Source organism: Microcaecilia unicolor, chromosome 6 (assembly GCF_901765095.1).
Source record: "Microcaecilia unicolor chromosome 6, aMicUni1.1, whole genome shotgun sequence".
Lineage (NCBI taxonomy): Eukaryota > Metazoa > Chordata > Amphibia > Gymnophiona > Siphonopidae > Microcaecilia > Microcaecilia unicolor.
In genome coordinates, this window is record NC_044036.1 from 82,255,798 (window position 1) to 82,270,417 (window position 14,620).

General features: G+C 42.9%; 1 protein-coding gene across 6 annotated transcripts in view; it reads left to right on the forward strand.

The window, feature by feature from the left end:
• Positions 1-14,620, forward strand: part of PDE4DIP (phosphodiesterase 4D interacting protein) — a 310,072-nt gene that overhangs the window by 226,551 nt on the left and 68,901 nt on the right. For all 6 annotated transcript variants that reach the window (XM_030207593.1, XM_030207594.1, XM_030207591.1 and 3 more), the window contains 5 exons: positions 366-822; positions 1,915-2,107; positions 2,499-2,615; positions 5,088-5,577; positions 13,635-13,870. In XM_030207593.1, coding sequence (XP_030063453.1) covers positions 366-822; positions 1,915-2,107; positions 2,499-2,615; positions 5,088-5,577; positions 13,635-13,870 — 1,493 coding nt within the window. The remainder of the gene's footprint in view (positions 1-365; positions 823-1,914; positions 2,108-2,498; positions 2,616-5,087; positions 5,578-13,634; positions 13,871-14,620) is intronic.

Consider the following 14,620-nt stretch of genomic DNA (forward strand, 5'->3'; position numbering starts at 1 on the left):
TGAAACACTGAACAGGTATTTTCCTTTTTAAACAGGACTAGAAGAAACTCCTTGAAACTAACTGTAGCAGATGTAAACGAGTGAAATAAATTAATAAATAAGATCATTTTGCACAATTAAGCTGTGGAATTTGTTGTCAGAGGATGTAGTCAAGGCTAGCAATATAGCTAGTTTTAAAAAGGATTGCACACATTTCTGGAGGATAGGTAGACTTAGGGAATGCCACTTCTCACTTCTGAGTGTTAGGGAGTGGATCTCCCCATTTGGATCTGCAGGGTGACTCAGATTATCCACTATTAGAAACACCACTTATATTCTTACTCTGATAACCCCGTGAAATGATTTGGAACATTGTCTTCTTGCAGTGTCATGCCACCGAGTCTGTGCTGGGATGAGATTATGAAAGACCAGATGCAACAAGCAAAGTCAATATGGTGGGAGAGTGAAACGCAGAAGATGATGGGCCACAAGAAGGAAGATGGGGAAATGGACGACAAGGGCCAGAGATCGGAGATCAGAAAGCTGCATGAAAAGATGAGCAATGCAGATCCTATCCTTAACCTATCACAGGAAGAGATGCTGCAAAACTGCCAGGAGGGAGCAGGAAAGATGAATCCAGGATTGGTACTTGGTATGTCTAAGGACCTGGAAGGACTGAAAACAGAAACAGTAGCTGTGCCAGTGAAGCGCTCTGCTCTGGGAGTGCAGCTGAGAGAAGAGGCAGCAAAGAGACATTGCACAAGGCCTCAGTCACTGGACCTTGGTACCCTACTCTGCCAGTCAACTGGAAATGAGTCTAAACTGCCCAGTTCAGCCAATCAGGTGAGTCCTTTACAGTTACTGTGACGGCAATTATGGAATTTTCTAAAGGTCAGCTTAAGCCAGTAAAATACTTTTTACTGATGTAAATAACTTTTGAACATTGCCCCTTATTAAGGACAATTTTCAAGCCATTTACAAGAGTAAACAAGTGTATATTTATTTATTTATTTAAGTACATTTATACCCTGTATTTTCCCACAAAAGCGGGCACAATGTGGCTTACAAAATTACAAAAGTTACATATCAAGAAGGGAAATAACTGTTTGAAACAGGTTCAGTCTTATTGGGAAAGTTGCTTGTCTGAAAGTTGCCATCCTTAGTCCGGCTGAAAGAACATGTGTGTTTCCATAGCACACATACTTTCAATCAGATTAAGCAGAGGAGTTCCAGGAGGTGTGTTTAAGTTTGGGGAGTAGACGATAAAATATTAGAACTTAAGAGATGCCATACTCAGTCACACCAAAGGTCCATCAAGCTCAGTACCCTGTATCCTAGTGGTTTCCAAATCTGTCCTGGGGAACCCCAGCCTGTCAGGTTTTCAGGATATCTGCATTGAATATTTATAAGATTAATTTGCGTGTACTGCTTCCACTGCATGCAAATTCAGTGTGGATATCCAGAAAACCTGACTGGCTAGGATTCCTCCAGGACAGCTTTGGGAACCACTGCTGTATCCAATAGTGGCCAATCCAAGTCACAAGTACCAGGCTTTTTAATGGAATTAAACAGATTTTATTAATACATCTACAAATTCTTTTCTATCCCAAGCTTTCTCCCAGCAAAATAATGTTCACTTACCCAGAGAGGTGTCCTCTTCTCTCAGTACTCCCTTAGAAAAGGAGTACCTGAAGCATATTGAGTAATTGAAGTGTTTTGAGAAACCACAGAGCTATGCTTTCATGATACCTGATGTACTCAGATATAGCTTTATAGTTGTATAATAAACAGGAGCTAGATGAATCCATTGGATGAGTTCTTTGGTAGTGGGTTTTGACTTTGTATTGATGGTCCTGTGACTTACTGTTGAGTGGTCTTGTTGCTTTGTCATGGTGTGTTTTTTTTAATTATGTGTTTTGTTTGTGTTTTCTGAAGGTGGATTTTGACTCTGAAAGCACTTGTTTGGGGCAAGACGTCAAGCTGAGTCTCAAGGAACAGACTGAGCGGCTCTGCTCAGAGCTCATACACTGCAAACAGCAGAACCGTGAACTGCAAGGCAAACTGGTTGTGTCAGAAGCCACAGTGCATGCCCAGGGGGATCAGCTCAAACAGTTCCAGCTCCTGCTCAGTATGTCCTCTTTGATTTTTATTGTAGTTTTCCCTTCCACCAAGTCTGTAACCCACCACCAGTCCTCATGGAGACCCATTTGCACTCTATCATAATAATCTTTCTCCACTACTTTTTAAGCTGGTGTAACTGTACTGGCAGTGTATTAGCTGCCATTTTGGTGGCTTTTCTGTAAGTAGTTTATAAGGACACATTAGTGCCTATAAACCTTTATAAAATAGGCTTACAGTAGATACCTACTTTGATCTCCTGATCTAGGTGACCCATTATATTAGTCCTATATTGCACAGCTGAAAACCAGTATTCACAGTCTTGGTTCAGCACAGATTGTTGATGATCCCAAAGCACAATAAGCCAAGAGCACTGCTTCTTTGTGTATGTGTGTGTCCAGGTGAGCCACTAGTGACACAGGACAGCAAAGAAGTGCAGGTGGGCCTTCAGGATCTTGGATACGAGACATGTGGAAGAAGCGAGAATGAAGCCGATCGGGAGGAAGCCAGCAGCCCAGGTAGGGCTGCCACATACATGCATCCTTGTAACAACAATATAGCATCAAAACCTTAGAAACTGAAAAAAATAAATAATTTAAGGTTGGTATTTTACAACTGTTAGTTCAATTAACAAAGAAGGAGAAGAAAAGAGAAAAGAGAGCAAAAAAAAAAACCCCTTCATAAGACTTGGAGTGCAGACCCAGTGGCCAAGGGATATATGAATGAAGTAAGTGAGGGACAGGAATAAAAACAAGCACGAGAGTCCTTCTATAGCATAACATTCCAAGTCCCTTTTGTATAGCTCTATTCTTCATGTACTTTTATTAATTTCTTACGTCCAAATATAAACACAGTATATGATCATAGTTCTCCACGAGTACTTTACACTGATCCAGTATTTTTTAGATGGGAGTATGGACGACAGTGGTCTGTCTTGTTCTTTAATGCTGAGTGTTTACAGTTCAGGACAATGAATCAGCTTAGTGAGGCTGTTCCTGATTTGTAGCAGTGACCTCCTCCTGTGCTGAAAAACCTAAGGATGTTTCTGTCTATCAGCACCTGGGCTTATAGGAGCCAACTTTTCAAAATTATTAGGGATGCTAAGCCCAATGGAAACAATCCCTCCCTAGACACGTACAAGGAATTTTCTCAATATTGGGGGTGCTCAAGCACCCTCAACACCCACAGAGTCGGCTCCTATGCAGCATAGTGTTTTGCAACATCGTCCATTTCTCTATGTGCAAGATTGGATTGTACAGTATATATTAACATACACCATACTTTCGGACTCCTGTGGCAGGCACCCATGTGCCGAATCACAGCCTCAGTGTCAAGTCTTTTGGTGTATTTTCAATAAAAGATCACACATAAGAATTATCACATCTCCCTTGTGTCCTTTGGAAGAGCCATCCTCACCCCTACTCCATCTGTCCGGCTATATTGACTGTTGTGTTGCTCATGCTCTCCTCCACAAATTCTGGCTTCCTGGGTGACCATCTAAGTTCACCTAGGAGTATGGCAAGCTCTGAGGAAATTAAGGGAAAGGAAGTTGCAAAAATGGGTCTTTTCAGGGCCCAGGGGCGTAGCCAGACTTCGGCGGGAGGGGGGCCAGATCCCGAGGTGAGGGTGCACATTTTAGCCCCCCCAGCGCCGCCGACCCCGCCTGCCCGCCATTGCCAACCCCACCGCCGCCACCACCAACTTTGCCCCCCCCCTGCCGACGACCCTCTCGACAACGTGCAGGACATCAGAAACAGAAGGAAGGAAGCCTTTTGCAGGAAGCAGAGGACCTCGGCTGGTGGGGGTTGGGTTCCCCCGCCAGCAAAGGTAGGCAACAGTGGGTTGGCAGCGGGAGGGGGGTCGAGAGGGTCGTCGGCAGGGGGGTCCAGGGCCAAATCTACGGGGGCCCAGGCCCCCCCAGGCCCCACGTAGCTATGCCACTGCATACAGGATGAGAATCTTGACTCTCTGGAGGACGTTTATTCCAGCAGTCAGGGGCAAATAAGAAAAATCACAATACAAGACAGAGGCTTATTTTATATGGGACACATTGAAGAGGGTGGGAGCTTTAGAATGAGTTGGGAAAAGGCCAGCCCAACCATTAGACAAGACTAGGCATTTTCCTAGGGTAGCAGCTTCTTGGAAGTAGCAAAGAATAGCTTCAGCCAAAGCAAAATAATAGATCCTGACAACCAATCAGACTCAACGATCCACCTGCACATACTTTACCTTCATTTTTATAGGATGTTTGTGTGATGATCACAATTGTTGACCTATCTTGGGGGGAGAGGAGGCTGCAGTCTAGGGGACTGAAAGTTAATTGAGGGTGTAAGACTGAAGGTTTGCCTAAGATGCCCACTAGCCTTGCATCAGCTGTTGGGGGATGGGAGCAATGAAGACAAAAGCAGGAGATGAGAAGTAGGTGGGAACTAAAGCATGCAGATATGTAAAAGTTACATCTAGAACTGTAAGCTAGGGACAGTGAAAAGATGGGGAGGTGAAGTACAAAGGGAGCTGTAAGAGTGGCTATGTGGCCAAGTTGTGTGACTGTTAAGATTATGATGAGGAGAGAGGGAGCCCAGCAAGAACACTGTTACAGTAGTCAAATTCTAATATAAAGAGTGCCTAGGAAAGCACCTAACAGAGATAGAGTGTAAAGATGGTAGAAGCCTAGTATGACTCATAAGTATTCTGTTGTATAGTGCATTGTGATATATGAGTATTTGTCATATGGAGATACATGACAGAACTGAATTTGTCATGCATCTCCAGGATATATTTGAACTCAGGATATATTTGAACTCAGGAGCTGTAAGTCTTTATTCAGCCTCTAGATTAAGCAACAGGATGGCTGCTTGCATTTTCTTATACAGTGTGTATGCATTGGGTCAGAACTAGCCGCCATCGTACCACATAACATAAGAAAAATACTGTTTGCCTGTTATCCAGATCTGCTCTTGGTAATTTCAAGTCTTTCTTTGTTTCTTCAGAATGCAATGACAAGGAAGATTTCTTGACAGAAGCTAAAACCATAGAAAAGATGAACTCTCGGTATAAGTTCTGTGGTTCTGCAGCAACACCCACAAAATGCAAACTTGGGTCACACAAGGAGTTGATAGAGTGGGATATATCTGTGGATGTGCCATCTTTACACCAACACATCAAAGAGCTTAGGAGGCAGCTGTATAGGTCAGAACAGCTGATCCACAAGCTGCAGAGCCATGTTCCTGCCGGTGACCTCCGCACTGGCATGGACGAACTCCAGGGGATGAAGGGCAGTGTCACAATCAAAGACTCTCCAGCTCATAGTGTTACAGATGAGGATGAGGGCTGGCACTCAGACAGCCTTGGGCCATTGTCTAGCTCTGAAAAGGACCTGCAGAAGCTCATCAAGAGGGTATCTCTGCTAGAGACTCAGCTACAGAAGCCCAGGCAGGATGGGATGCCACCAGACCAGCTTAGATCGTCCACATGGCCCGGGTAGGAAAGACTTGCCAAGAATTATTTTTATGGTCTAGAACAGGGGTGGGCAATCTTTATACATAGAGGGCCGCATGAATGTCAGCACTATCCCTAGCAGGCCACAAACAGAAAATTAACAATCATGCCATATAAGTCACTTGCAATAAAACTCAATGTGATGACTGAATGAACATATATTATTACCAGAATGGCCTGTTACCATATATTTCTGTCGTCGTAAATAGTTGCTAAAACTGTCAATCTTGTCACATTGTTGTTTTCTTCATGACAACAAAACTCTGGTTAATTTATTTATTTATTTGCTGCATTTGTACCCCACATTTTCCCACCTATTTGCAGGCTCAATATGGCTTACACTGTGTTGCAAAAGGTATAATGATAAACAGAGTAAGAGGTATGGTCTAATTTAACATATTACTGTGTAATAAATTAGGTAAATAGGTCAGTAGAATTATTTACATAACACAAAATAAAACAGGTAAGATATAATGACCAATAGTGATAATGTGGCCTAGTGGTTAGGGTGGTGGACTTTGGTCTTGGGGAACTGAGGAACTGAATTTGATTCCCACTTCAGGTACAGGCAGCTCCTTGTGAATCTGGGCAAGTCACTTAACCCTCCATTGCCCCATGTAAGCCGCATTGAGCCTGCCATGAGTGGGAAAGTGCGGGGTACAAATGTAACAAAAAAAAAAACATAATCAAATTAGAAGGGATCAGTATTAGTTGGTTTAGATATAGAATGGAATCAAGTCATTAAGGAGGATTTTTATTGTAAGTCTCTTCGAACAGGTGCGTCTTCAATAACTTCCGGAAGGTTGTCAAGTCATGCATTGTTTTTATAGCATTTGGTGGTTTATTCCATGATTTTGTGCAGAGGTATTTGAAGGTAGTTACGTGTAGTGATTTGTATTTGAGTCCTCTACAATTGGGGTAGTGGAGGTTTAAGAAGGTACGTGATGAACTTTTGATGTTTCGTGCAGGTAAGTCAATTAGGTCTGACATGTATGATGGAGCTTCTCCATGGATGATTTTATGGGTTAAGGTGCAAACCTTGAATGCAATTCGATCTTTTAGTGGAAGCCAATATAATTTTTCTCTGAGGGATTTGGCGCTCTCATACTTCGCCTTTCCGAATATGAGTCTAGCTGCGGTATTTTGCGCAGTCTGGAGTTTCTTAATGGTTTTTTCTTTGCATCCTGCGAAAATGGAGTTACAGTAATCCAGGTGGCTCAGTACTAGTGATTGCACTAGTTTGCGGAATACTTCCCTTGGGAAAAAAGGTTTCACTCTTTTCAGCTTCCACATAGCAAAAAACATTTTCTTTGTCACATTCTTCGCATGGCAATCAAGGGTGAGATTTTGATCAATAGTAACACCCAGGAGTTTTAAGTTATTCACAATAGGGAGAGTGTGGCATGGTGAATTAATATTGGCGTAATTAGTCTTGTTAAACTGCGATGATAAGATAAGACATTGAGTCTTTTCTGCATTGAGTTTAAGTAGGAAAACATCAGCCCATGAGTTAATGATTTGGAAGCTGGTATTAATTTTATCTGTAATTTCTGATAAGTTGTTCTTGAATGGAATGTATATTGTGATGTCGTCGGCGTAAATATATGGGTTTAGGCCTTGATTGGATAGTGATTTGGCTAGTGGCAACATCATTAAATTAAAGAGAATTGGTGAAAGCGGCGAGCCCTGAGGCACTCCACATCCAAGTCTCCATGGTGAGGAAATGGTCGACTTAGATACCACTTGATAAGATCTTACAGTTAGGAATTTGTAGAACCAGTTCAATACGTTTCCACCCAATCCAAAGTATTCAAGGATGTTTAATAGAACACCATGGTTAACCATGTCAAACGCACTAGACATGTCGAATTGGAGGAGTAGAACATTATTGTCAGCTGCGATAATTTGTTTGAATTTAGTTAGGAGTGTTATAAGAACTGTTTCAGTGCTGTGATTAGCACGAAATCCGGATTGGGATGCATGTAATACTGAGAATTTACTCAAGTAATCATTAAGTTGTTTAGTTACTAAGCTTTCCATTAATTTGACTACAAGAGGGATGGATGCAACTGGGCGATAGTTAGTTATGTCATTTAATATTTTCTTCTGGTCTTTGGGAATTGGAGTAAGTAATATATTACCTTTGTCAGCAGGAAAGGATCCATGTTGGAACATATGGTTTAAATAGGAGGTGAGATTGATTAAAAAACGTTGAGGAGCAGATTTTATTAAATGGCTAGGGCAAGCATCTAGTTTACAATGGGATTTGGTAAATCTATTGATCGTTTGGGTGACTGTATCCTCAGTTAGGGAGTTGAAATTTGTCCATATCCGGTCAGCTGGATATTCGTCAGTAATTAGGTCTAAGTAATCAATAAATGTTTCGTAATTAGAAGAGTTAGTTGATAAGGTGGGTCTTAATTTGATGATTTTTTGATTGAAATAAGTGGCTAGATCATTTGCTGATGGAGTATCAGAATTAGTTGAGGTGACCGGCGTAACATCTAGTAGGTTATGAACAGATTGGAATAACTTGTGTAAATCTTTGTAATGTGGTCCAATTTTGGATTTATAGAATGACCTTTTAGTCTGTCTGATGGTGTATTTGTATTTCCTTAACATTAGTTTCCACGCGGTGAACATTTGTTCATTTTATTCCATGCACGTTCAAGTCTTCTTGTTTGAGTTTTTAATTTTTTCAGCTCATCGTTGAACCAAGGAAGTGAGTTATGTCTTCGTGATGTTTTTATTTGTAATGGTGCTATTGCTTCAAGTATGTATTTGCATCTGTTATACCAATTTAGAAGATATTGGTTGGAATCAGTTTGAGTAGTCCAGTCATTCACATAGAACTTCTGCCAAAAAAGTATCGGATCGATTTGACCCCTTGTGGTGAGTTTGTCGCTCCTGCTTCTGGATCAGATTTTTTATCCGCCAATGCATAGATATATTTAATTTAAAGTGATCTGACCATGGTACTTCAGACCAGTTTGTATCTGTTATTGTAAAGGTATGGTCAGAAGAGAATTTATATGTGAATAGACCTAATGTGTGGCCTTTAACATGTGCTGCTTGAGTATTAGTCCAATTGAATTCCCATAGTTTGAAGAATTCCCTGCAATTTTGTGTGTTCTTTGCATTGAGGTCTTCAAGATGCAAATTTATGTCTCCCAATATGAGGAGATTAGAATTAGACACGCAGGCATTCGAGATGAAATCCGTGAGATAAGGCTGGCATTCTTGCCAGTTTCCTGGTGGTCTATAAAATAACATGATGTTTAGATGATCAAACAAGGAAGGATGTTTAATAATAATTGAGGCAATTTCTCTATCTGTGGTGTCATGGAATCAGATATAGTTGTTATAGTGAGTTGTGACTTGTAAATTATTGCAATGCCTCCTCTTTTTCTAATTCTTGACCAGTGAGAAATTTTATAGTCTGGAGGGCAGAGATCTAGTAGTATTGGGTCATTAAGATTGTGGATCCATGTTTCATTTATAATCAGTAGGTCTAGGTTGTCATCTTTGATCCAATCTGTTAATATTGTTGCCTTGTTGATGGCTAATCTTGCATTTGTATATCCTATTTGGATTATTTGATAGGGATCAGTAAGATCAGGGACAAGGTTGATTTTTCTTAATTGTCTATTGATTAGTAGTGAAGGTTTATTCTGCTCATTTTTTCCTTTGTTTCGATGTTGTTCAACTGAGGTATGAATTCCATTTTTTTATTGTTATTATTATTATGACGTTTGCAGGCCGTTTTCTGTGTATACTTCCCATGGTCTCGCAGGCTGCATAAAATTCAGTGGCGGATGACATGCGGTCTGTGGGCTGCAGGTTGCCCACCCCTGTTGTAGAACATATCTGCTTTTCCTCATAAGCTAGTAATAAGCTTGTCCTTTTAGAAAACTTGTTTGCCGCACAAATTAGGTGGTTATGTCTGGGTTGAGCTTGGAAACACATAGGGGCAGAGTTAGACTTTAGCTAGATAGAGCTGAATACCAGCAGTATCTGGTTAAAAGTAGCTGGTTGAGTTGGGCCTTACATTAGCTGTTCTAAAGCTAACTGGATGTGTTCACTGAATTCTAGTAAAATGTATCCAACAACAACAATCATTTCTAAAGCGCTACTAGGGTTACGCAGCGCTGTACAATTCAAACATAGAAGGACAGTCCCTGCTCAAAGAGCTTACAATCTAAAAGACAAGAGAACAAACTAAGGACAAGTGAACAATCTAGAGGACGAGTGAACAGTTAATCTGATAGGGTGGTTAGATTGGAGTATTTTATATTTCTCGAGCGGTTAGGCGCCGAAGGCAGCATTGAAGAGGTGAGTTTTAAGCAGAGATTTGAAGATGGGTAGGGAGGGGGCCTGGCGTATGGGTAAAGGAAGATTATTCCAGGCATAGGGTGAGGCAAGGCAGAATGAGCGGAGCCTGGAGTTGGCAGTAGTGGAGAAGGGTACTGAGAGAAGGGCTTTGTCCTGTGAGCGGAGGTTGCAGGCGGGAACATAGGGGAGATGAGGGTGGAGAGGTAGTGAGGAGCCGCGGCCTGAGTGCATTTGTAGGTAAGGAGGAGGAGCTTGAATTGTATGCGATATCTGATCGGAAGCCAATGAAGTGATTTGAGGAGAGGGGTGGTGTGAGTATAATGGTTTTGGCGGAATATAAGACGTGCAGCAGCGTTCTGAACGGATTGAAGGGGGGATAGATGGCAGAGTGGGAGGCCGGTGAGGAGTAAGTTGCAGTAATCGAGGCGAGAGGTAATGAGAGCGTGGACGAGAGTTCTGGTGGTATGCTCAGAGAGGAAAGGGCAAATTTTGCTGATATTGAGGAGGAAAAAGCGACAGGTCTTGGCAGTCTGTTGGATATGCGCAGAGAAGGAGAGGGAGGAGTCGGAGGTGACTCCGAGGTTGCGGGCAGATGGGACGGGGAGGATGAGGGTGTTATCAACAGAGAAAGAGAGTGGAGGAAGAGGAGAAGTGGGTTTAGGAGGAAAGACAAGGAGCTCGGTCTTGGACATGTTCAGCTTCAGGTGGCGGTTGGACATCCATGCCGCAATGTCGGATAAACAGGCCGATACCTTGGCCTGAGTCTCCGCAGTGATGTCAGGTGTGGAGAGGTATAGCTGGGTGTCATCAGCATAAAGATGATACTGAAAACCATGAGACGAGATCAGCGAGCCCAGGGAAGAGGTGTAGATTGAGAAGAGAAGGGGTCCAAGGACAGAACCCTGGGGAACTCCAACAGATAGTGGGATGGGAGTGGAGGAAGATCCATGGGAGTGTACCCTGAAGGTGCGGTGGGAGAGATAAGAGGAGAACCATGAGAGGACAGGGCCTTGGAACCCAAAAGAGGACAGCGTGGCAAGAAGTAAGTCATGATTGACAGTGTCAAACGCGGCGGAAAGATCGAGGAGGATGAGGATGGAATAGTGACCTCTGGATTTGGCCAGGAGCAGGTCATTGCAAACTTTAGAGAGTGCCGTTTCAGTCGAGTGCAGAGGGCGAAAATCCAGATATATTTAACCTGATATCAGGTCGTTGAGTTTCGGCCCCAAAGCTTCTAAAGAGAATCCTGCATACAGACTTTGAAAGTTACTGTTGACAAGAAAAATCAGTCAGTTAAAAGCTCTTTAAGTATGTGAGAGCTTGTGTATTAAGGGCAGGTGTGGGACCAAATGGTTTTCTTTTTCTTCTTTTTAATCTCTTCTGGGGGGGGGGGGGGTTAATCAGTGTTTTTGGTTGCTGCTTCACCCTTCTGCCTTCCTAAAATGGCCTGCCTATGTAACTCATGGGATCCATGTCAGTCTGATGACCAGAGGGTATATATCCTCCAAGGCACATCCTAAGTGCCACTCAGGGACTGCCACAGTACTAACAACCATCTTCCCCCTCTCACCAAGTCTGACCTCACCTCCGAGTTGTGGCCAGCCCCAAATGGCCCTGACAGACAAGGAATCCAAACAGCATGGAGCACTAATGGCCTGAACCACAGGGTTGGTCCAGGATTCATTGTTTTTAATATGGACATGTTATCAGTGTAGCACTACAGCTAAATGGTACTATCTTGCTAGATGCAATGATTATGTGCTGAATAAAGAGGTGGCTGGAAGCACTATCTCAAGTAAATACTTTTATTGATCAATGACAGTACAGTATACACAACTATGTTATATTTAGATATTAAATTCCTGTGTCCATGAGATTATCCTAGTTCTTATAATCAGTAGCTATAGGGTTATTGCCATCCTCAGAATTTGCTCTGATCTTAGGGGTGATGAAATTGCTCGTGGTCTGATTTTTTCTTTTCCCCCGATATGGATTTTAAATGGGGGGTTTTTTAAAAGCTAAAATTTCAAAATCTCAACTAAAGGAGATAGCCAGACAGCAAGCAGATAATTCCTATCTTCTACTCCAAGTGCAAAAGAACCCCACAAAGAGTGGAAAGAACACAAAGGTCCCATGAAGTAGACAAAGAGGGGCATTTTTGATATGACGTCTAAATCCAACTTTGGACGTTTTGCAAAAAACGTCTAAAATCTGAATAGGAAAGAAGGTCATTTTCAAAAAAGAAAAAATCTATCTTTTATTTCTAAAATACCATTTTGAACAAGGTTTTGGGATTTGGACGTTTTGTTTTTTGGTCCATTTTTGAAAAAAAAAACGTCCAAATGCAAAACGCACAAAATCAAGATATTGGGATGTAGGAGGAGCCAGCATTTTTAGTAGACTGGTCCCCCTGACATCCCTGGAAAGCAATAGGGCACCCTAGGGAGCACTGCAGTGGACTTCATAAAATGCTCCCAGGTACATGTTTATTTATTTATTACATTTGTACCCCGTGCTTTCCCACACATGGCAGGCTCAATGCGGCTTACATAGTAGCAATATAAAGAATTACAAAGTCGTAAGAAGAATATACAATTTGTAGTAAATGTAATATTAATAGGGTTAACGGATAAGTAAATTGAACATAGGAGGAATTGGGTACAGAAGGAAATGGGCCTTAGGAGGTAGGCGTAGGAAGTTGGAGATCTCACCATTGCTCCCTTACCTTGTCTGCTGAACCCCCCAAAACCCACTACCCCCAACTATACACCACTATCATAGCCATTACAGGTGAAGGGGGCACCTGTATGTGGGTAAAGTGGGTTTCTGGTGAGTTTTGGAGGGCTTATAGTTTCATCCACAAGTGTAACAGGTAGGGGGAGGTAGGAGCCTGGGTCCACCTGTCTGCAGTGCACTCACCAGTAGACAACTCCAGGAACCTACATGCTGTTCCAATGGATCTGAGTAGAACATCTGAGGTTGGCATAGAGACTGGCAAGTAGTGTTTTTCATCACATTTTTGGGGGGTGGGAAGGGGTTAGTGACCACAGGGGGAATAAGGAGAGGTCATCCCTGATTCCCTCCAGTGATCATCTGGGTATTTAGGGCATCTTTTTGTGCCTTATTCGTTGTAAAAACAGGTCTAGCTCAAAACATCTAAGTTTTAGTCCTGGACGATTTTGTTTTGTTCCTTTATGGCTGAAAAATGTCTAAGTCTTAGGAACACCCAAGACCTGCCCTGAACACACCCCTTACACGCCTCCTTGAGATTTGGACGCACTTCTGACGGACTTCATAGAAAAACATCTAAAAATAGGTTTCGAAAATACTGATTTGGACATTTTTGTGAGAAAAACGTCCAAATGCTGCTTTATGCCACTTTTTAGACATTTTTCTGTTTTGAAAATGAGCCCAAAAGTTAAACAACAAGGAGTGGAACTGGATCAGGTCTTTGAAAACAGACTCAGCGCTCCAAAGTGAACTTTGGAGCCCTGAATCTGTTTTCAAAGAGCTTGATCTAGTTTCCACTCTTTGTTGTTTGACTTTACCTTCTACTCCATACACTACATGCTTCCTTCCATCTTGAAATTGTCAGAATTATTTGGACGAAGGTTAGCATATACCGAGTCATTATGTGATTGGCACAGAGCAAACTCGGGTCCATCACCAATTAAACTCAAGCCTGTCTCTGTGTCCTTCTGTTTTAGGAGGTATGACACCCTGATCCAGGCTCAGGCCCGTGAGCTGTCCCACCTACGCCAGAAGCTACGAGAAGGGAGAGGCGTTTGCCACATACTCACCCAGCATTTGGGAGACACCATCAAGTCCTTTGAAGAGCTTCTGCGAGCAAATGACATTGACTATTACATGGGGAAGAGCTTTCGGGAGCAGCTAACAAAAGGAAATCATTTGGCAGAAAGGCTGGCTGGCAAACTCAACCGCCGTAAGTGGGGCAGCACATATTTGTGGCATACTTGGTACTTCCCAAGCCTGTTTGATATGTGCATGTCTCTCTCCCAAGCCCGCATAATATATATATGTCTCTTCCCATAACCACGAATGCTGTTGTATTATTGGAGTATTTTTGTACTATTTTTAGGAGATAATTTTATGAAACGTTTTCCAGTGGCGTAGGAAGGGGGGGCAGTGGGGTGGTCCGCCCCGGGGGCATGCCGCTGGGGGGGTGTCGGCTCCCTCTGCCCCAGAACATGTTACTTCCTGTTCCGGGACAGAGAGAGCAGGGAACCAACGGAGCCGACGCAGCTCCCAGCGACATGCACTCGGGGTGGTTCGGCCCTCCCGCCCATCCCTCGCCGCTTCCCCTCGTCGCTTTCCCTCGTAAGTACGCGCTCCAGGGGGGTGCGCTCCGGAGGGGGGGAGGGTGCACTGTGCTGCACCCCGGGGGGGTGCGCAGCAGTGACCCACCCTGGGTGTCAGCTGCCCTCGCTACGGCACTGACGTTTTCCTTATGTAAAAGATGTTTTACATATGGAAAAGTGCTTTTATAAGATGGCATGATCACATACACACATAAAAAGTGTGCACACAAAGTTTATCTACATTTATACAGTCCTGTGCATAGGCATTCCTGAGGGCAGAACCTGAGCAGAGCAGGGCAGAATTGCAATGTACATGCATGTTGGGGTTTTTTTTTTAATAAAGGGTAAAAAGTAAAGGGATTTGATATACTGCC